The 22,578-nt window shown below is 43.0% G+C and overlaps 1 protein-coding gene across 4 annotated transcripts in view; it reads right to left on the reverse strand.

Moving 5' to 3' along the window:
• Positions 1–1,696: 1,696 nt before the first annotated feature.
• Positions 1,697–22,578, reverse strand: part of usp45 (ubiquitin specific peptidase 45) — a 30,623-nt gene continuing 9,741 nt past the window's right edge. For 2 of the 4 annotated variants that reach the window (XM_030102390.1, XM_030102391.1), the window contains exons 6-18: positions 19,756–19,907; positions 17,872–17,967; positions 17,533–17,663; positions 11,074–11,161; positions 8,923–9,004; positions 8,479–8,570; positions 7,752–7,808; positions 7,388–7,501; positions 6,117–6,789; positions 4,918–5,015; positions 4,739–4,825; positions 4,405–4,549; positions 1,697–4,221 (exon numbers count right to left, since the gene is read on the reverse strand). In XM_030102390.1, coding sequence (XP_029958250.1) covers positions 4,091–4,221; positions 4,405–4,549; positions 4,739–4,825; positions 4,918–5,015; positions 6,117–6,789; positions 7,388–7,501; positions 7,752–7,808; positions 8,479–8,570; positions 8,923–9,004; positions 11,074–11,161; positions 17,533–17,663; positions 17,872–17,967; positions 19,756–19,907 — 1,946 coding nt within the window. In that variant the 3' untranslated portion in view covers positions 1,697–4,090. The remainder of the gene's footprint in view (positions 4,222–4,404; positions 4,550–4,738; positions 4,826–4,917; positions 5,016–6,116; positions 6,790–7,387; positions 7,502–7,751; positions 7,809–8,478; positions 8,571–8,922; positions 9,005–11,073; positions 11,162–17,532; positions 17,664–17,871; positions 17,968–19,755; positions 19,908–22,578) is intronic. The other 2 variants (XM_030102392.1, XM_030102393.1) reach the window with 2 other exon arrangements.

The following is a 22,578-nucleotide window of genomic DNA, read 5'->3' on the forward strand; positions in this document are numbered from 1 at the left end:
AGACGGGCGATATCAGAGGACGTGATACTGAAACATTCTTATTAATAAAAGGCAACAGGACTTGGTAATGGTATATTTGAATGTTTTACTGCTTTCACTGACACCTGTTTTAGGGTGCAGCACACTGTGACATATCAGAGTTAAAAAGCAGTTTAACAGCCTGGTTGAAAAGTCACTCCCAATTCTTATGATGAGAAATCCAACATTTCCACAAAGAATAACTAATGTGGGTATTTGGAATGTTATTTTTCCGCTCATTAACATCTCCAACATGTATTGATGGATGTATGATAATCTTCTCTGGTCACACTGGTTGAACATGAAACAGGCCTGAATCTCAGGCCACACTGCGCTCTGGATCATAATCCAGCTGGGCACTTAAAAAAAAAAAACACATTTAATGAAAGAAAAGTTTAAATATGTGCGCTTCAATTGCAATTACTCTGACTCTTTTATTCAAACTGCCCACCATTAGTCTGGGAATGTTTATCAGACCTACCTCCCTATTTCATTTAATTCACACACAATGGACATGGGGCCTTCATTACAAATGAGGTGCATCTGCCCACTTCGCTTGTTTTATTCATCAACCATAAACATTAACAGACGTCCTTCCCAGAAGAACTCAAACAAGAGAATCTGTGACAGAAACATAGATGTTTTTGGCCTGAAATGAGAGCAGAGGCTGCGCTCAATGATGGTCCACTACTACAAATTGATGAGACTGACTGAAGTGAACCAGCTGCTGCTTTTCTATTAACACATAATTACATGGTTTGGTGATGTCCCGCTTGTGTGGCTGCTCTGCACCGCACAGCCAGATTCCCTCAAAATATGTCTGACATATATTTCTAACACATGCGTGCTTTAATAAATGACACGCAGGTGTGGTGCGTTCATGTGATACCTCGGCGTTGTGATGCGAATGCACTCTGAAGCCGGGGGGCCCCGAGGCATCAGCAGTCTCGGCGTGTGGACGTTCGCACGAGAAAACGTGGCGTTTTGGGGGGCGAGGACGTAGGTGAGGCTGATGGCAGCTTGCATGGTGAGAGCAGGGAGGAATGTAACCTCCGCTGCTGGTAGATGAGCGCTTCAGCAGCAACCTATTAGTTTCTTACAGCTGTCAGCCATACGGGGGGGGAAGGGTGCCTTTCATTAAGTGAGATTAAATCACAGCGAATGCTGCAGCAGCATGTCCTCCAGCCAAGAGCCCCCCCCCCCCCTCCCCTCCGTTCACCCACAACCTTAAAAATAGAGAAATACATTTCAGAAAAGATTTGCTCTCCTTGTTGGTGGCGGCCTGACAACCTGTTTTAAAACGCCGCAGCGGCACGGCCGGGGTGTCGCGGCGTGCGGCGGCGTGCGGACGTGTGAGGCGATGTTTCTGGACGTTGCCCTTTTCCCAGATCCCACACCCACCTCTCCTTCACCAGCTCGCGACATGTTCTGGAGCAGTCCCGCTTCGCACCCGTCAGGCCCGATAACGGGCCCGGATGGGCTGAGTGCGGCGAGGCGGGATCGGCGGTGACAGCCGAGAGGGACGCTTGACGGCATCTCGCTTCGGGGAGAGAAACGGCGTGACACCGGCAGCACGACGGGCGGAAAAAAGAACTTGGGATCCATCGTGATCTGTCTTCTGCTCGTGCTGATGCACGGTGCAACATTGGAAAAAGAAGAGTAACAAAGTTTAACGGTTTATAAATTAGATTTATTTTTGATACAATATGTTTTAGACTCATTCCAAATTCGGATTAACCCAGTTTAAATGTCAATTTCCTGGAACAAAAAACAGTTTTGAAGGAAAAAAAAAAAACAAAAAAAAACCCTGCACGCCAGAAGCACCATGACTTTGTATTGTGTCTAGTATATACAATTCCATATACTCACTATAGTTTTTGCTTACAGTAAGTTATACTGTACATAAATAATCATCCATTTCCTCTTTACATTTGACTCTGCACATATTTTCTTCTCACCATGCACACATTTCTGAAGCAGAGGCACTGAATTTGTCTCCTTTCCAAAAGAAAATAATAAACCTCTTGAATCTGATGCATATGTCGAACACTTTTCTTTCTACCGTTTTGGCAACAAGCAGAAAATGAAAACTGTTTCATCGAGAATGTGATCGCACAAAAAAAGATGAAACGCTTGTTAGATGTAGACATTTAAGGAAGAGGCAATACATTCATCATAACATTGACCCATGCAAAAAAAAAAAAGTTCTTCTCCTCAGGCTGAAAACCTTTTAACTTTTTCAACAATTCATCTTTTAATCAACCGCAGAATAGAAGAGAAAAAAAAAAGCCCTCTGACTTGTCATCCAACAGCTCAATGGGACATCTGCAACTTCATGGTAAACACACTGAAGGCAAAGAAGGTGCTTTAGTTGAATTGATCAACATCAAATACGCTTGTTTGTTTGTGCGGCGACGCTTGAGAACTCTGCGGCTGGCCTCGACAGAAGACTCGCTAAAGAAACTCTGAATGACGTAAACTCTGCTCGGACTCGTCTTTGGCAAAATGCAGCTCGCTGATAGTCGGACACTGATACATTCTGGTGTGAGGAAAACAACCCGATCCACGGAGGCTGTAAAGTAAGTGTTGTGCTACTCCTGAAAGGTGCCATGTGCAGCGCTGCCCATCAGGACTGTGACGGCTGAGGAGGATTATCGGAGAGGCTCTGAGCCAACGCTTCTCTACAAGCTGCAGCTTTTTAGTGCAAGACAGCAACATCTGAAGTCACACTCCCACTGAACTTGAGTCCTTTTCTTAAAAAGATTCTTAATAATAGTTGTACAACTTTATGTATATATGTTTTTCTCCTAAACGTGATTGTACCAAACAAGCAGTGTCCAAAATCTTCAGCGTGTTATTTGCTTAGATGTTGATATACAGAACCTTTAAAGATGTGGCAGCAGATTAATAAGTTTCACTAAAAACAAAATGTTGCAAAAGGAAGAATGTTTAATTTCTTGCCAATTCAATTCTTTTTAAATATACTACTGTGAAATTAGCTTTCTTGTACATATTTGTAGGCTTCCACTCTGTCCAACACTGATGCTCCCTTTGCACTGACATCTCCCAAAAATGTCATTGTAATACTTCAGTTGAGTCTTTTTTGTTTAGCACACATTAAGGAAAAGAAAAAAATAATAATGGTGCAAGGAGGGAACAAATCCCAAAGGGCTTGTACAATGGTTCCACCCCTGTAAACTGTTGTAAATGTGAAATGGACAGGGGATCTGCTTACATTTGATTTTAATTATGGTAGAAATGAACTTTTCATTGCATCCTAGTTTTTTGTTTTTTGAGAATCGTCTGTACGAGAACTTCAGAGTTTTTTCATAATTGCAGAGGAGTTGTACTCTTTAGAAATTCTACTAGTTTCTAATGATACGAGTATTATAACTGTTTTGTACTTAAGTGTCGGGATATCAGAGAAATATCATTTTTGAGCTGAATACTTTGCACACTATCTGTTGAGCACGGTGACATTATCCTGTCAGTGGGCTTCAGCTGTTTTCACACAGCACGCCCAGATCTGAAGCAGCAGCCACTCACAGATGTGAAAACGCTACACACGGCACCTTTAAACTACATTCGCCGGTCTCTCACTCGTACTACGTGCGCACAAATTGCACACTAACGCACACGCAGTTCCAAACACACACACACACACACACACACAAGATTGACATCAATTCATTGCTGAGTGCAGCTTTAACATGCAATAAATCTGCTCGTTTCCAGTTGTGGCAAACTCCCTCATGCATTTTACATCTCAGGCCTGTGACCGAGGTCGAGATGGATCCGTTCAATGACGCTCTCCTCCTGACCTCTTCTTAAAGGGTAGGATGTTCAAAACAGAAACCAGAACTTTAAACAGAAAACCGAAAATCTGTTCATCCTTTATATTTCTAAGATTATTTTAAAGTTTCAATTTAAGTAAGATGAATGAGCAAAGTGTGAAGCGCTTCCCTTTGCTCGTCTCTGCCGACTCGCGGACGCAGGAAGAGGAAGAGGCTTTGGCAATAATCAATACGGCGAAACGAATGGATGTGGGGGAAAAACACTTTGACTGGTCACATTAGAGCATTTCCTCGTAGAAGAGCAGGTATGCCTGAGAGTTGAGTACCCGGGACTCTGGTACCGTCTGAACCGTGGTGTCACTGACGTAAACCCACTGGCCCTGGGAGCTGCTGCTGGCGTCCTTCGCACCTGAAAACACACACACACAATGTGAAGAAGGAGGACATGAGGAGAAAATGAGGAGATGTGTTCTCTAAAATCGGTGAAGGTTACAGTCCTGTAGTGTGTGCCATCCTTAAGAAAGAACACGACGGCTTCCATTCACACTGTGCTTTGGGGAGGGCGTCTTCAAGAAAAGCCACTAAATCTGACCTGGCTGGTTCTTGTGGTGCTGTTCCGTTCTCCTCTGAGGGACTCGCACTTTCACGTAAGCCGTGTAGTGTCCGCCACGCATCGAACCGCTGTGCTCAACGATCCCGTACAGACTGTAAAGGACACGTTCACCGGCCGCCAGGTTCTAGAGGACAATGGGATGAAAGTAAAAAGAGAAATGAAGGGAAAAACATGCAAATCTTTAAAAAAAAAAAAAATCCTGTAATAAAGCATCAGTGAAATACGAAAATGTCAGATATGATTTTAAAATGTCCTCAACTGACTGTGAAACTTGTGCTTTAGTGTATTTTCTCTGTGAGTGATATAGTGATACCTTGCAGGATGCAGAACAGAACGGAGCCAGATCCAGGACTAGAGGAAAATCAACATGGCGGTTCACCTTTCGTAGGTTCATCCCAGCCTGGCGTGAGCAAAAACATGACAACAACTCATTTTTGGGATTGTAAATTATAATAGAATAATAAATAAATGAGAAAGTATGCGGTTGCCTACCTGGTGGAAGCGTTTGAGATGCAACGTGATGACAGGAGGCAGCTGAGAAATCAGCATCTGCTTCCTGGCGCTGGTATAAATCTTTTCCACCTTCTTATCTGTTGAAACAACAAAAAATGCAGAGAATTATCTGGTTAACATGGCAAAACGTGAACTCTGCTTTGCCACAAAGACAACAACTTTTCTTCATCTATAACTAACAGGACCGTGCAGACTGGTGTGTGGTCAGAGAAACCGGAAGCCGCAAAAAACATTGTTGGCTCTTCTGTCAGACACACGCAGATCATCTGTCTGATGTGTGGAAACTTGTGCTGCTGCTGACGAACTCTGCAGCACAGTGTTGCATGATGGACAAGACTAACCCAAACTGCCAACTGTGAAACCTGTAGGGAATTATGCATTTATAAAGAAGATACATTTTTAGCACAGTATCTATTTAAGAGTTTTCTAAATAGAACCTCGGCTCTAGAAATAGAACTCATTAGAAGTCTGGTGGAAATAAAAGACATTATTCCTGATTCTCTGTCGGTTTGGGAGAAAACTGCTGCCCTTTTAAAGGTCATGTTGTTTAGCCTTGCAGTTCTGTACAAAACGGCTGGCGGACGTTATTGAGCAAGTGATGGAATAAAAGGCAGAGAACAACATGTCTGGGTCATGAGTAGTAGTATATAATCCAAAATAATGTGCAGGAGTGACATTAGACAAGATATTTGATCTAAGTTTGTTATATCAGTATTGCAGCATAACAAAATGTGAAAAAAGTCAAGCCCTATGAGCACTTTCTAGATGTACGGTACAATTGGAGGGATGAACAGGTGAGCTGATTTGGTGACGTAAATTCTTCTTAGACACAGGATCAATTAAATCCCAGTCTCATATTTAAAACCATATGAAAAAGAGATGGCGAGGCTTCTCATGTGCTACTTATTGTTGGTTGATGTTTAAGGCAAAGAGAATAAATGTTCGTCTTGCAAATGTTCTTCTGGGCTCAGGCGGCTCCGTCACCAGTCACCATACAGCTCTGTAAATGTTCAAACGTGAATATTACTTATCTAATTTTCATTGATATTTTAGCTTCTCTTCTACCCTTTTCCCACTGAGCCATACAGTTCAGATAAAGAACCAGTCACCTTTCTGACCTGCAGAGTCATTTTAAAGTTGTTTTATCGGGGAAAAACGTAACCAGGACGCTGCTTTACCTGCGGAGCCGCTCTTGCGCAGCTGCTTCTGCCGCCGCTCGGTGCAGCTCTCACAGAGCAGCTTGTTGTTGCCCATCAGCAGCTCCACGGAGGTGAACTGGTGCAGGCAGGACTGGATGGAGCACTCTTTGGAGCTGGGCGTGTAGCTGTGCGACAGCGCCTGGAAGGCTCCCTGGTGGTGCTGATGGTGGAGGTTATCTCTGGCGTGCGCGTCTCCCTGATCCTCGGGGAGACAGTGCGCGGAGGCCGAGCTGTCCCCCGAAGTGAAGCCCAGGTTGACTTTGTAAACCGCCGTCACCAGCTGCTCCACGGCGCCGCCTTGCCTGGCGGAGGAGGACGAGGAGGGCGATGGGGAGGAGGCCGAGGCGGGCGTCGGGGACGGGGTGAGGGTGGAGGTGGAGGACGGCGTGGAGGCGTGCCCGTGGCTGTGGCTGGAGGAGGAGGTGCGTGGCGCCCACTCGCTCTCGGAGGCCTCGCTGTCTGCGTCGTTGCTGCTGTCCTGAGCCGCCGAGTCTCTCTCGCTGCCGTCGGACAGGCTGCCGGCGGCCGCCATCTTGCACACCGAGACGCCACGGGCCGATCCGCCGGCTACCGCCTCCTCGTCCGGCCGCTCCACGCCACAGCCTGCTCCTTTCTCCTCCACGGAACTGGACGACCTCCTGCTCTGCTGCTTCTGTGGGAAACCACAGAAACAGCAGTTTTCATTTTGTCAAAGCATTCCAGGAGGAATGACACTTTCAAACATGTTTTAACAAACATATTGATGAAAGCATGTCTGAAATGATAATAAAAGTGAATTTAGAAGCCCCGTCTTGATATTTGTGATCATTCCACAGCACCAAACTGAAAGATGCTTTTCATAAATAGAAAAACTAGTACTACAGCTTTGCAACCAAAAAAAAACAAAACGTCTGGAATGTGTCACTAGGAAAAAGGATTAACTGCAATATAGTAAACAATTTGTGAAAAATGTAAAATGTGAGATATGCCACATACTTTCATCTAGTGTGCCACATGCCAGAAACTGCCATAGCTTTGTGTTTCCATTGGTAAACCTACAGCACCGAACACTGAACCTGAAGGTGACATAATTCTGACAACCAAATCCGATAACTATTTCTCCACAGAAATACAACTATTACTATCAAATAAACTCTGCCACATAATTTATTTCACAGCATTATACCCACAACGGAAACCTGCAAATATCCACAAATTAAGAGAATTGTTTCTCTGCCACAGAAGCTCCAGAACTATCGCAGAACTCTCACCTGGCCGCTCAGCTTCCTGGTGTTTCTGTTGACAGCAGAAAGAGCCTGCTCGTTGTGAGCATCCTGCTCCCGGCAGACCTTCCCCAGCCTCGCAGGGTTGGAAGGTTTTGAAGTCTGAAAAGGAAAGAGGAACAGAACAAAGCATCATTAGTGGACTCAGAAAAGCCTTACACCTTAATCTGCTTAAAACCTTGAAATCACCAGTAGAACGCAGCTTGCCATAATCACATATTGACAACGTTTGTGTAGTTTTAACAAATCTATACAGTGGCTGCAGTCACACTTTTGCATATTATGAAGACTATACTATTGGCATAAACAGAGATCCTTCTACTTCACAATGGTTTATTTTATAGCTGCTCACCCTCTCCTCTATAATGGGCAAAGAGATGTCGATGAAGGCTTCCTTTACAGTGGAGATCTGAAAGAAGAACCACATACAGGTCAGTGTCATAATATGCATCTTCACCTCTTCCACAATACTCAAAATTATGTTCAGTTCTGCAGCTGATTTTCAGCAATTCGAAGAGAAGCGGTCTGCTTCTCTCTTTTTATCCCTTGCTGCTGCACACCTGGTGCTTTCTTCCTTCAAGGATTTTCTTCAGCTTGCAGTGTGGCGTCTGCTTTGTTAACCACAAACCGAGTGTCCACATTTTACTGCAAATGCCTCCCGTAAACAGTTGGTGTTTGAGCTGGTCCTTGAAGTGCTTTTTGTTTTTTCTAGGGACTTTGCTGGCTTATGTTTTCAGCAGAAGAGCATCCTTTTGTTAAGAATATCAATCAGAAATGTTCCCTGGCTGTCACAGTGGCTGAAGAAAAAAACCTTGACTTCGGGTCAGAAACAAATGATGACATTTTCGGACTGTAATGAAAAAAACGGCGTGCTGCTGGAGACCGTGCGGACTTCTATTATGCTCTCCACAGGAGCAGTTCAGTGCAATAAGCTGGAACAAGAAAAGTGAGGAGGATTTCAAAACAGATTGGAAATTGGTTACACGTGTATTAAATTTCTGTCATTCCTGGCCGGACGGACAAAGTGCCTGGTTCCAATGCCGATGACTCAGATATTCTGACATTCCTCTCCCACTTACATGCTCGCACTCCTCACACATAATTGTGTTGGTCAGCTCGCCCACGAAGATGCAGTCAACAAAGTTCATCTTCACGCCTTCCTTTCCATAAGCTGGAGAGACAAAGAGGCAGTTAGTGTTGCTAGGTTAATGAACAAAGATGTGATTTAAAAATATAGAAATGAAGTGGTTTCAAGACACGAGTTCATCTGGAAGTTAAAAAAAAAAGGAACATCTAAGAGCAGAAAGAGCACAGATGAGAGTCTTTGTTGGAAATGGTGCTGCAACAATAGGAGGAAATTACTGAGTGTGAAAGAGAAAAAAAACAAGCAAAAAGTAATTAAAAGGAGATCAGTTTATTAGAGTCATCTCACAAAGAGAGCACACCGAGCTGCATTCCCCCAAACCACCACTAGATGGGACTATTGATCTTGCATATCGGGCCAGCGCTGTATCCACGCGTACCTTTGACTTGGCGTTTGGTCTCCTCATCTGCTGTCTTCTCGGTGGGATTATTGAAGGCCTTCAGAATGCCCGCTTTGACCCTCTGCCAACACAGAACAGCACAGCTCAGTGCTACACCGATAATAATGAACGCACATTAATTATACGAATTGCGTACTTTGAATTCATTGTGGTGTCTTGAGATAACTCTTTCATACACCCATTATAGAGATATCACAATCTAGCCTGCAGCTCAGTTTGACAGGTACACCCATTATCAGCATCATTAGTGTAAAATAATTATTGTGCTTGTCCAAAAATGTTAACATGTAAATGTGTTCATTAACTCGCAGTGTGTGTGTGTGAGTGTGTGTGTGTGTGTGTGTGTGTGTGTGTATGTGTGAGTGAGCTCTAATCGGAGGTGACGTGGTCAGTGACTGTGTTGGTGAAAGAGCTGTGAAGAGGCACAGCCACAGTAAACAGCCAATCAATAGATAATTGGCCGTGGTCTATGTCTGAGTCGAGACCAGTCACCCCCAACCCCCCCCCCCCTGCTGACCCCAGACCCACGCACTGGACTGGCTATTTAGGTCATAAAGCCCCGTTAATCCCAGCATGGCCAGTCTGCACCCCAAACCCAGTCAAACTGGGCTGTAGCCCTCCTACTAATTAATTACCAGTAACCCTCCACAAGCCCCCTTCTCCTCCCCCCGCCCTCTGTCTCGCTATCCTCCCGAAAATACCAGGGTGCACTGTCCCACATGGGAGGGCCCACAGGGAGAGAGGAAGGGGAGGGGGGAGTCAGGGAGCGTTACCAAAGCTGCTGGTAGAAGGGTGCAGGGGTGGAAACTAAAATGAAGACGGGGCGAAGAAGGACAGTCCATGCCCTGAGAGAGTAATACCTACTGCCTCGGCTAATTGGTGATAATTGACCAGGGCCAGAATTAGCATATTCAGATCTCTGATACTAATGGCCGATCAACACAAACACTTAGGGCCTCTAAAAGGTTGGTGACACACACTGGAAAAAAAAAAGAAAAAAAAGCACTGCTTTCTCGCTGAGATACGCACAAGATCTTTTGTATATTTGCTGCACTGTTTGTATAGAAATGAACAGTGGGGAGATCACTTTTGGTCTTGGTAAAAAAAAAAAAAAAAATGAAATTGGCAAGTTTTGTTAGTTGTAAGAATAGATTTAAAAAAAATAATTCACAATTTTTCTCTTGTTGGCAAAGTTTGTCCAGAATTTGTTCCTAAATGAACACATGTTCTGCATCATAGCAGTAACATGAGCTACAATGCCACTGTATCTCTGAATATTCTGTATAAATGAGTTTCAGACAGAAAGAATAGAGCAGGCCTTCCCCCCTCCCTCTTTACCTCCTTGATTAGATTGGGAGACAGGCTGACGAGTGTGTGCGTGTGTGTTTGTGTGTATGTGGGGGGGTTGGGGGGGGCGGTGGGCGACCCTCGCTCACAATGGGACGGCCCTGGAGCTCATTCAGCAGCTGTGGGTTTCCCAAGATCGCACAATGATGCCGGTCGTGCCACTTGCAAGTCCCCTAAGTGGCACAACTGTCGGCGTTCACAAGTTTGAATGGGGAGCCGCAGAGCCCAGCCTGTGGCCCCTCCCGGGCCCCGGGCTGACCATTAAACACACCCGCTAACTTCCCCTCCTTGGGTTCACATATCCACTGGTGGGGCCAAGGGGCCGGCTCGGCCCTTAAAAGAGCTGCTGTGGGGTCTCCTAATTGCCCTGTGAAGAACCGAGGACGAGGGAGGTGGGTGGGTGGGGGCTTCTTTACTCGAAAAAAAAAACCCCACAGCATCACAAGGTTTTGAAAACAAGAAAACTGGCAAACAAGCACAGGTGGCAAGTCCTCTGAGCAAAAGGAAAACATGGAAAGTCTACACCGGGGGTCGTCTCAGCCTGATGCCACAACTCTGGAGCATGAGGACAATGAAAGCACTTATTTAAGAGTTTTATGATAAATATCTCAATTCCATCACCTACAAAGAAGATCTACACGAAAACCAGAAGCATAAAGACTACTTAGTGTGTGTTTGTCTGGACCTTGGACTTTTCCGTCAAGCAATTAGAAAACTTGCAAAACACAAAAGAGAAACCCTCAACAAGAATGCAACGTGTGCGCACGACGTATGTAAGCTCACTTTTGTCTCCTCCACGCGTATGGAGTCCAGGAGGTAGTGGAGAAGCTCCTGGCTGTCTTGCTGTTGGTAGCCCTTGAACCGCGGAGCTCTGAAAGAGGGGACACATTTAAAAAAAAAAAAAAAAAACACCAATGAAAAGTCAAGAACAATACGGTGACAGAAAGTCATGAAAGGGAAGGGAATGAGAATAGTCACATAACATTAAGATAGAAGTCACAGTAATTTCTCCCAAGAAATAAATCAAGCACATAATGGAAGAAGAAAACCAGCACACACAAAGCAAGCAGAATCTATAGAGAAGCATTGCAAAGAAGAAATTACAATTTGTCTTTGTCAAGGTTGTGATGTGACTTTATTATTATTATTAATGTTTTTTATCATTATTATTTTTGCTGTTTTCTATCTGTAAAATCTGAACTGACAATGTAGCTTTGTGGTACATACACTATGTACCATAGTGAGATATCCCATCTTTTATCACTGACGAAGCCGCGTGATTACACACAAGCATGATACTCGCCTGTAGACCTGCAGGAACACTACACTGTTGGAGATAAAATAGTGATGATCAATGCATTATGTATTCTGTATAAAATAACATTTACAGTGCTCAAAAATGAAAAAGCAAACACAATGTGTTATAAGAGCTCAGTCAAAGATAAAGCAAACCTATATTTGGTTTATAGAGCTTTAGTTTGCAGCTTTATTAACTCCTGGGTTATTCTCTTAGAAAAACAGGGTGGGTCTCCACCTTGGACGTTAATGCCAGAGCTGTTAGAGGGGAGTCTCTCCTTGGGTATGACCCCTGTCTGCACACAGGGGCAGATGTGCGGACAGATGCCGGGGGCAGATGGGCAGTGGCGGCTGGAGCCGTTTGCAACCTGTTGGGCCGAGTCAGCCACATGACCAAAGGACAGGTTGGTCCGAGAGGCAAAAACACACAAGGAGAGGCCTCACTCTGAGAGTGAGCGAAGTTATGGGACAAATGCTGGTGATATAGGAGGACGGGAAGCGATGTGGAGGTGGTGGTGAGTCAACTCCTGTGATACATGTGCACATACATGCCTTTAAAGTCTTCATGCATGAGCAGACCTGAGGCCACTTCAAGGACAGTTTTCTTCGAGGTTGATCTCAGCTGACTATAGGTTCATTTCCACTAGGATGAGGTTAAAGCATCTGCTACAGGGATGTTACTGGAGGAAGCAGCGGAATGGCTCAAAAATCCACTCGACATCGGAGCTCTTTTTTATGTCCATCACACTATTGAAAGCACCCTGGACTGGGTCACAAGACATAATCATAAAAATGAGTGTTTTCAAACCAATCAGTGTAAAAACAATCTTGTTTCTAGCTTTTGGTTAAAAAGTCATTCAAATTATTATTGTCTTAAGTAATACTTAAAATTTATTCAACAAAGTCAAATACAGACATGTGGCTGGAAAATGGCCGTCCATGGCTGGAGGACAAAAGGGCCAACCACCTGCCTCCAACACAGGTCCTGACCAGTAGGTCTGGAGGAGCCCAAAGTCACCCTCACACCCTTCCCATCATCGCTGTCTGCTGTGACCTTAACGTGTGGACACATGGGGATGGATGGGCAGGAGGGCGAAAATACACATATGCCATTAATTCGCCCTTCTGTTGAGAGAGCAGCATAGGAATGTCTCCATTTTGTTTTGACAAGTCGTGTATCAGTCAACCAGGAAAGAGAAGAGGACGATATCCAATTCGAAAATCGAGGGATGGGAAATGGAAAATTTGTTTTTGTTTTTTTCTTAAAAAGGGTAAAAAAAAAAAAAAAAAAAAAAAAACACACAGCGACAAGGAGAAAAAAATGTATGTGGCTGGGATGAGTGGGAATGAGGAGGTCTGGAAGCTCATCCCAGTGGAGAGAAGCAGAAGGGCCCTGTAGCGCTGCTCTCAATCTGGACGACGCAAACAGCTGCGGTGCTAACACAATTAACAGCCGGATGAGTTAGTACCAGACACAAGGCCACACAAGCTCCCCCCGCAAAAACACACACACACACACACACACACACACACACACACACACACACACACACACACACACACACACACACACACACACACACACACACACACACACACACACACACACACACACACACACACACACACACACCATAGAAATGTGACTCAATGATCTACACAATATGCTCATAAAAATAAATAAAAATAAAATTGTATGAAATATATATTGGACATTTCGAAACATTTACAAAGACAACAACAAAAAAACTGCATCTTTCACAGATTATTCCCGTCTGGATTTATTTGAAGAGAACACTACAGGAAAACAATTCTCGTTGTCACCCAGACTTGATTTTAATGGCTACCAATTCTGTCCAAAACACCAAAACACTGTCAGACTGGGGTTCATTAGAGCTACAGAGGGAGTTTTGCATCTGTAATACAACTAAACGACTTATATAATTCATATCTTCCTCAAAAATAGCTGTGAAAATTACAATTGTTTAGCGATCATTCATATGATACATATACCATATAAAATATAAAAATATGATTGGGATTAATTTTACATTGATATACTTAGTTTTTTTCTGAACATACTTGCATATTTATAAGGATTATTTTTGTGTTTACTGAAGCGCAAGTCTAACTCTAAAATAAGCTGAGATGATGTGTAAAATGAATGTGAAATCTCTTTTTTTTATCTTGAATAAATTATGTTAATAATAACAGTTCCATCAATCAATTCACTGTTTTGGATTTTATTTTGAACAACGTCACAATCCTTTTTTTGAACTGGTGTAACAATTTTTTTTAGTGCTGATCCTACATATTTTCATATCATGAGAGTACAGACCCCCCCATATTTCCTCCTGTGGACTTTCTTTTGTATCATTTACCAGCTAAGTGAATGAGAACTTTGTTCATATTACTGGGCTTAAGCTGAAGTCTTTGTCACAAACAATGAACCACTTAATAACACCCCTTAAAGAGACGATTCACAATGAGCCTTATTCAAAAGAACATGTTTGAATTAATCAACATGTGGCCATTGTACAGGTTGCATTTCTTCCCGTTTTCAACATAAAGGAGCTATCGATTTATTTCAAGGTTTCCTACGTTCACAGGTACACCAAAGTGAATAGCTTCAAACTTCCAATCAATGGACTGCAGTCCCCAGCTCTGAATATGTGCACATGGCATTATTTTGATTATGTTTAAAGCCTCTGTGAATATCGGCTTCTTTTCTTAATGCGCGTGTACTGTACGTGTGTTTGTGTGACCTGGAAGCCGGCACTAGATGAAAACCATTGTTGTGGTGTGATACTTCTCTCAGGGATGAAAAGGCTGCTTACAAGGCTTATTTATGAACAATATTTGAGAGACGGGGAAGGGGGGAGTATGTGGACATTCATGCACAGATAGCGAGGGGAGCCGGCGTACTTTTCTCTTTTTTTTTTTTTGCAGCATAAGAAATTGTCCAGTGGCTGGGCTGAAAATTCAATCAGTCCTTGAAAGAAGCTGGTGTACATGAATGGCTGTGTGTGGCCTTTTTGTCTCGCCTATGCATTGGACGCATGCATTCACAGAACACCGAGAAAGGCTGCTCAAGTACGAGAATATAACATTGATAGTAAGTAAATGGCGTTTTTAAACTGCATTAAAGCCTGAGATTTAAATTAAAGTTGAGTTTCTCCCCCGTCTTGCCACTGACTGCCTCTGACTGGCTTTGTAGTTCACTGGTTACAAGCTGGGACCCTCCCTGGCACCAGATACACTGTGTGGTGCTGACCATCCGACATGTATGGCTTGGCAGTGGTCCGAGAACAGACCAGACCCCCTTCCTGCTGGCAGGAGCGTGAGGAGGCAGGCTGTGGGGGTACTCAGCTGGTTGAGGTCAAATCCATGTGAACACACGAGCATACACACACACGCACACACACACACACTATGCTCAATAGGGCTCCGGCAGTGCATATAAACACTCAACACGAGCCCTCAATCTGAGCCAGTAAGCTTTATTAACCTGTCTGACAACACAAACATGCTGGGAAAGACAGTCGTAGGGAAATGGAAAAGTGCTGTTAGTCCCCATAGGTCAAGGGCACACCCAACCGTCTTTGAGAGACGAGAATGGCAGGACACATTCACAGAGCGCAGTCATCGTTAAGGTCGCTACAATTGAGAAAAAAAAGAAGGGGGAAAAAAAAAAGTCCCAGTAAACAGGAGCGGTTCTTGACCTTGCCCTCTTGGCTCAAAGCTGTAGACCCGGCTGAATGTAGACGAGCTGCTGTGTGGAGGAGGCTGACAAAGAAACGTACCAAAGCCGGTGTTATTTCTGAACAAAATGCTCAAATCATGCACACACACAGAATGTGAATGTAAGAACCACTGGAATATAAAAATACCTGAGTGTGTAACAACTTCAACCATGAGAAATATTGTATTCACATAAGAAAAAAAAAGTCATACTATCAGTGTTTTTATGAATAAGATTCCCCTCCAAATGGTACCGACAGGACATACTACAGATATGATTTGGTGGTATATTTTCATATTAAATAACATGTCAGATCCATACGCTGGTGGCGTCTAGCTAGTAAAGAACAGGGGCACAACTATTCATTTCTGTGAGGGGGGTGACACAATAATAATTGCCCACTCCTTCTAAAACGTACTGATAACTTCATAATTCCACATGTTTATTACATTTTCATTGTAGGTGGTGTACAACAGCCCATTCTGAGCTGATGATGGGGTGGATTTCTTTTTTCTTGGAAGTGTGTTTAAAATCTATGGGAGGAGAAAAACAAATCAGTTTCAGTTGCATCTTGTCTTAGAAATATTGCTGCATCTGGATATTTTTCCTCTAATTACTAGTAAAATATATCACCAAAGGAATCACTGTGTTTGTGACAATCCATTTTAGAAAGCAATATAAACAAAGTTTCCTGACAGCTTGTTTTGCATTAAAAATGGCCCCTCCCTGAATATTTTCAAGACAAAAGCAAAAAAGAAGAGAAACCGTTCTCACAATGTTTGCTAGCTCATTCCAAATTTAACATTAAAATGTTTTGGTGTCAAAGTAGCTCCAATTTAAAACAGGCTGATGTTCTCATACTCAGATTTAGGCCATTGGTTTGTCACTGTGGGGACAGTGCGTCAGTGAACAATATAATGAAAAGAATGCGAGTGGCTGCAGCAGAAAGTTTATTTTACTCAATCCAGTAACTGTTGCTGATTGCGAGGTGCGTTTCATTCACTCATCAACATGGACATGCAGCTAAAAGTACAAGTAATAAGCAAAAAGTACAGTGGAACAGAGTAGAAGTCAAATTCTTTGGTTCAGAATTGTTCTGAAGAAAAAGTAAAGACCACAAATGTATTGGAGTTATTCTAATGCATGATGAATTATTTATTCTTATAAATAATAACAACAAACAATTCAGGTACCAAGGGAGGCACACACTGCATTTACTGCTAAAATGTGACGATCAAGTCACATATTTTCAAGTTTCTTCACGTCACTATCCCTAAAAACCTTTAAAAAAGTATGTCTGCTCTTGCTATTGTACATAGAACGACTTCCTGACTTCAAGGTTACGTGTGACGTAGAAGTAGTGAGTGAGGCTGCTGAAGCTGAACATCACATCTCTCCATTCAAATGCATGCCAGTGGAATAGATGAGCCCCATTTGACATTACACACGTATGACTGGCTGAAGGTGTGTGCAGTGCTTGCTGTCTGAATGCACAATTGCCTGCATGTGTGGTGCAGGCTGAGGTGGTGTCAGGTGAGGTGGCGGGCCACATACACACACTTACGCACGCACACACACACAAACACACACACAGTGGCCTGTTTGATGAGAGCGAGGTACCAGAATAACTGTCAAAGACGCACCAGAGACGTGCCCAGTCATCCAGCGTGAGATGCCCTGGTCACCCACCTGCACTACTAAACAGTGCAAACTCCCTCCTCCACACACACACACACACACACACACACACACACACACACAGCATGGACCCAACCAGCAGGGGTACCACGCTCCAACAGGAAGTGAGCCAAGCACATGGCCACCGTGAATTCACAGCAGTGGTGTGTGTCTGCCCGTCGCCCGTTAGACCTCGCTCTGGATGAAACAACGCAGGTGGTCTACAGATACCTGGCAGCTGCTCGACATTTCACAGTTTGCTATCAGGATCTTACAGCTTTAATGAATCCACAGCAAGAACAAAACACAAAAGACAAAAAAAAAGCAAAGGGGAACGAGGCCGAGGTCTAGAAAATATGTGTTGTAGCCACCTGAAAACTTATTAAATAGTAAAAAAATAACTGTACAGCACAATAGTGAGTAATTTTCTGCGGCATCCTTTAATTCCGACTCCCCAAGTACCACCATTATGGCTGACCTGAACATCGTTTATCATTAACATTTCACTATAAAGAGTTGCATCTTACTTCTGGCAGAGCTGGTTGAAGAGGATTTTGGGATTGATGGGGCCTTTCCCCGCTTCTTTCATATTCTGGAGGAAGGCAAACATGGCTGCAGTCAGAGGTTCCGGGCTGGGCAGCGCCACCGTCAAAGCAGCCTGAATAATGGAGAAAAAGAAAAGAAAAGCTTATTTTATTACCGTCTTCAGGGTTTAAAGGCATCATTAAAGGTCAGCAAAACAAACCAAGTTATTAAATATCCAGTAACTAAGGTAAGTTATTGGACATTAATAAACCCTTATAACCCTTATAAGCTGCTTCATAAAGCCCTGTGTATGTGAAATGGAGAAGTGGAGAATGTTTTACCAGATTGGTCTCAGCAGGGGGGCAGATCTTCAGCTTGTAGCCCTTCTCCTTCACCTCCTGGATGAGGTCAATGAGCATGTGGGTCTGGGACAGGTTCTGTGCAGAAAACACACCGTGTTGCTCAGAATTAGCCACCATCTTAGGCTTTGTCATTTAAGTGAAATGCATTCAGTAACAATTCTAATCATAAGAAGTGGGGAAAAGCACTAAAAATACTGTTGAACTGTTGCTGATGACACTCAAACCCCTCAGTGGAACGAACCCGGGTTCAATGTCTTGATCAAGGACACAAGACGGTGTGAGACAGGAATCTAACCTGCAAAACTGATCAGAAGCTGAGCTGTTCTGCAGCACCGGAGAAGCAGCTGATCAACCTTTAACATCAATGTAGGCATTTCATTCATCTTACTAGGGTAAAATATTTCCCATCAAACACATTTCTCAGACAAAATCTTAAAAAAGATATTCAGTTAAGTTTCTATGTGAACAGGTCTAGAGAGAAAGCACTAGTTTATTAGCTAAAATGATTTCAAAAAAGGTGAATAAGATTACCCGCATTATTTACACTGTTTAAATGAAATTAAATATATTAAAACTTATAAATTGCAAGCCCAGCATGAGTATTTGGAATTCATTATTTCTACCCCTAGCAATCACGTCAATCAGCTCATTTCAAACTCTCACACTCGCACACTCCGTTATTGTTCATCAAGGCTTGATAAGAGGAAAAGACAATAACCAAAGTGATGATATTTAACAAATATGAAAATGTATCTGCACTGAGCTTGTGGCAACTGAATGTGGTCAATTAAAAATACCCTTGTAAAATGTTGTCTCCATTTGAGTGGGATTTGGCAAAGTTGTGGTGAGTGTATTATTCTGAAAGGGGGCTTTCAAACGGTCTGTGATCTGTGAGTTTCAAATGTGGAGAAGATCCTTGGTGAGGAGATGGCTTGAAGCAGTCATTGTCCCTTCATGTTAGGGAAGCATCTTTTCCCTCTCTTTCAAGAGATATTTGTTTTGTCACATCCCGGCAATAAAGACTGTTGCTATGGAAAACGCACAATGGGGCTGGCATTGTGAACGCAGACACAGCTCGTCCTCTGACAATTATGTGTTTTCACCAGAAAGATTGCAATTTTCAAGGAGACAATACAAACAGACAGGGAGAGGGAGGGAGAAGCATGTAAAGCGCACTCACTCGAATTTCAATCAACGAGGGAGACCCTGAGGGTGATTAACAAAATGGCGGAAAAAAGCAGCTTCATTGTTGAAGAGGCATGTCAGTTTGCAGTCACCATGACATGACCAGAGAAAGACTGAGGGAGCTCTATAGCCGTGTTGTGTTGAGAACATGCTCTGCACCAACCGGGAGCCACTCGTCTGCAGGCAGGTGAATGCATCCACGCCGGCGTTGCATTTACCGCCGCGATGAATATACAACACAAAATTACCTGTATACACTCGCAGCCATTGTGCGACTGTAATCTGGTTTAGTGCAGGATCGACTGACAAGGAGGGGGAAACTCGAGGAGGACATATGTGTTCGCAGCACCAGATTACAATGAAAATTCTTGTCATTAATTAAGCTGATGCAAGGTCTCGGCAGAGAAAACGGGAACTTATAAACAGAGTGTTTGAACTGTGAGATCCACTTTAAAACGATCCGAACTTCATATATCCATCATTATTGTAAATACATTGTACACAGTCACACTGTTTACACGTTGCATTTATTACAGAAATGACATTCAATAACCCACAGATATGCACTGCACTGCACTGGCTCCGATATCAAATCAGTACAATCAGCTTATTGGAGTTTTCACTGTGCAGTAATGTCAACCCAGTAACTCAATTATGTGTGAATACAGTAATACTAACCTGCATGACAGCGTTGAAGAAGCAGGTGTTACCAAGGTTATTGATTCCTTTAACAGGGACCAGAGTGCTGTTCAGGCCTTGACTCTTGCCTCGGGGCGGGTCACAGTAATCGGATGGCTCTTCCCGCAGTTTGATGATCTTAGGCGATGCTGCCGGAACAAACAAAGCAGGTAGATGTAATTCAAGAGACGCGACACGAGCCGACAAATTCTAGCTAAATGAAGCTGTTGACAGGTTTTGAAAAATATTTAAAAAATTCCACTTTTGCACCCTAATTTGATTTTCACCAGAGGACTAATGTCAAGCCTGAAGCTGCAGCTGACACATTGTCTAGTCTGAGAATGAGTGAGGAAGTCGGCCTTGGAGCGGGATAAAATTCTGCCCGCCATTAATTTGGATTGTGGCAGAATAGTGGAAAGAGGACAGGGCTCTTAGCCTTGAAACAAGGCTGTGGCTGGGAGAAGGATGCTGGGACGGCAGCTGGAAGGAGAGCTGGGTCATTTGGGAAAGCAGATGACAGCTGTAGAAGTTTCCGCTGGTTAGTGAGGGAAGAGTGGGGCAGGAGGGGAGGGGGGATAGAGGGGGGGCCGCAGAGATGGCTCTCCAGAGCCAGCTGTTACTCCTGATCACCAATGAAAACTAACCTTCAACAGAAAGTAAGACAGATGGTCACACTCTGACACTGCTGGGGACAGGCGAGAGGAGAGGCTGCGGCTGTGTGAGCTGATGCTGTGCCAGCAGCTAACAATGCTAACACCATGATAGCTCAACAATAACAGCGTGCCACTGACAAGTGCTACAAAACCCCTGATCCACGGAGCGACTTAATCGGAAAAATATGCTAGATAAAATTGATTGAGGAGGTTAAATAATTTTATGGAGCTTCATGTGCTCCACAGGCTCCATAATATATGTACACACTCTCTGAGAAACATTTAGGAATCTGAAGGAATTTAAATATGGCAATGGGTTTAAAGAAGTAAACATGGGAAAGTTGAGATAATTACAACATAAACTGGTCGATCGATCGATAGATATTCCTTCATATGACCCACAATGGGGAAATTTACATAGTTGCAGTAGCCAGTGGACAGTAAATAAATAGAGTAGCAAAAAAAAAAAAAAAGAATCTGAACAAAGAAACAGAAGTGTGTAAAGCAATACTAAAGGGCCACATTAAAACAAGTTCAATCTAAATTCAGTCAGACTCCAAAATTTCATTGTGGCACTTCATACAGTTTGAAAATGAACAAATATCAGACAGTTTTTGCTTAATATATATATATATGAGCAACTTGACACCTCTTAAGAAAAAAGTGCCATTTGAAGTCCAACCTGCAACGGTGCTGATTTAAACTAAAGTAAAATTTAAAGAAAAGAAAACCTGTTGCTTCAAAGGAAAAATGATCCTTGCAGCATACATGCTTTCAAACATCCTCTCGTGGTTTTAAAGCAAATGCTATTTTGGTGAAAATAAAGCAGATAGCTTTCAATGCAGAATCACAGATCTCTCACAGACCAGATGAAAGCAACATCTGGGTCAGTTTAGACCCGAGCGCCACATGTTTGAAAACCTGTTTAGATCTGCTTAGTCACATTTAAGCCAAATGCAAGCAAAATTTGATCATTTTTGGTCGTTTCAAAAGGTTTCTTTTGCGATGCCCACAGTAGTCATGAGCTGTGGCACTTTTCGATGTGGATGGTGCCTTATGATTTCTCTCATCAGTGCTCGGTCAATGATAGAACTGTTTTAATAACTGTTGATAAATGTGGGCAACAAGTTCCTGTTTGAGCGTGCGTGTGTGTGTAAAGGACGTGTTTATTTTTTTTAGATGTTTAATCTTACTGTGATTTAGACCAGTAAAGCACTTTGAGCTACAATGTTTAAGAAAAGTGCTTTACAAATAAAAATTGATTTGATTCCGACCTCTGATGTTGAGATAAATTCACTTTGCAGCTGTTTTGACACAGGCACGACAATGCAGTCTATAAATTGAACTTTTTTTTTTTTTTAAACTCAAAATAATTCAAAAGTAATCATAAACATGTGTTGGATCAAGGCTGCTGCACTGACATTTCAGACTGGGTTCAGAAACACACTGAAGAGAGAACATGTTTTGATGCTCAACATATTTGACATATGACATTTACAATATAATTGGAATAACACTGACGTTTACATTGGGAATTGAATTCTTTTCAGGAAAAGTCATCATGGAATAAACCATCACGGAGGGCAGCTTCTGCCCTACTGCAACTGCACAACAGTACAATGTAGGGAAAAGAAAAAAATCTGAGGATTCATGACAGTGCTAATAAAATTTCTACATCAAAAGACGAAGAATGTTCATGTTAATTAAAAGAATATTTCTGTTAACTTACAAAAGCTGAAAAAAAATACAATCTTTCCTGCTGCATAGGGAAGTAAAACAGAATTTTATCTGTTGTGGGAAATAAAAAAGAAAAAAAACTCCTCTGTACAAAACGGCAAATTCTCACAGTGACAGGAGGCAGTGCCTTAAGACCTGGAGGCTGAAGAGAAATCACATGAATGCAGCGGAATACAAAGAAAGTTTAGTCCGTGAACACTTTAGCCACATAAGCCAGTCAAGAGAGCAGGCTGGCGCCGAGGTCACGAGCGTGAACCTGCTTCTACCCAAACCAAGAGAATTCAATTGAACTGGAGACCATCAGAGCAACCTGCACCTTTACGCTCCGCATTCCGTCTCCTAAACACACAAATGGCCTTGCCTCGCCGCATATTCAATTTATAGAGCCACTCCTTTTGCACAACACATTCACTGAAAAACGCTATTCAGCCCC

The sequence above is a fragment of the Salarias fasciatus genome, chromosome 11 (assembly GCF_902148845.1).
Source record: "Salarias fasciatus chromosome 11, fSalaFa1.1, whole genome shotgun sequence".
Lineage (NCBI taxonomy): Eukaryota > Metazoa > Chordata > Actinopteri > Blenniiformes > Blenniidae > Salarias > Salarias fasciatus.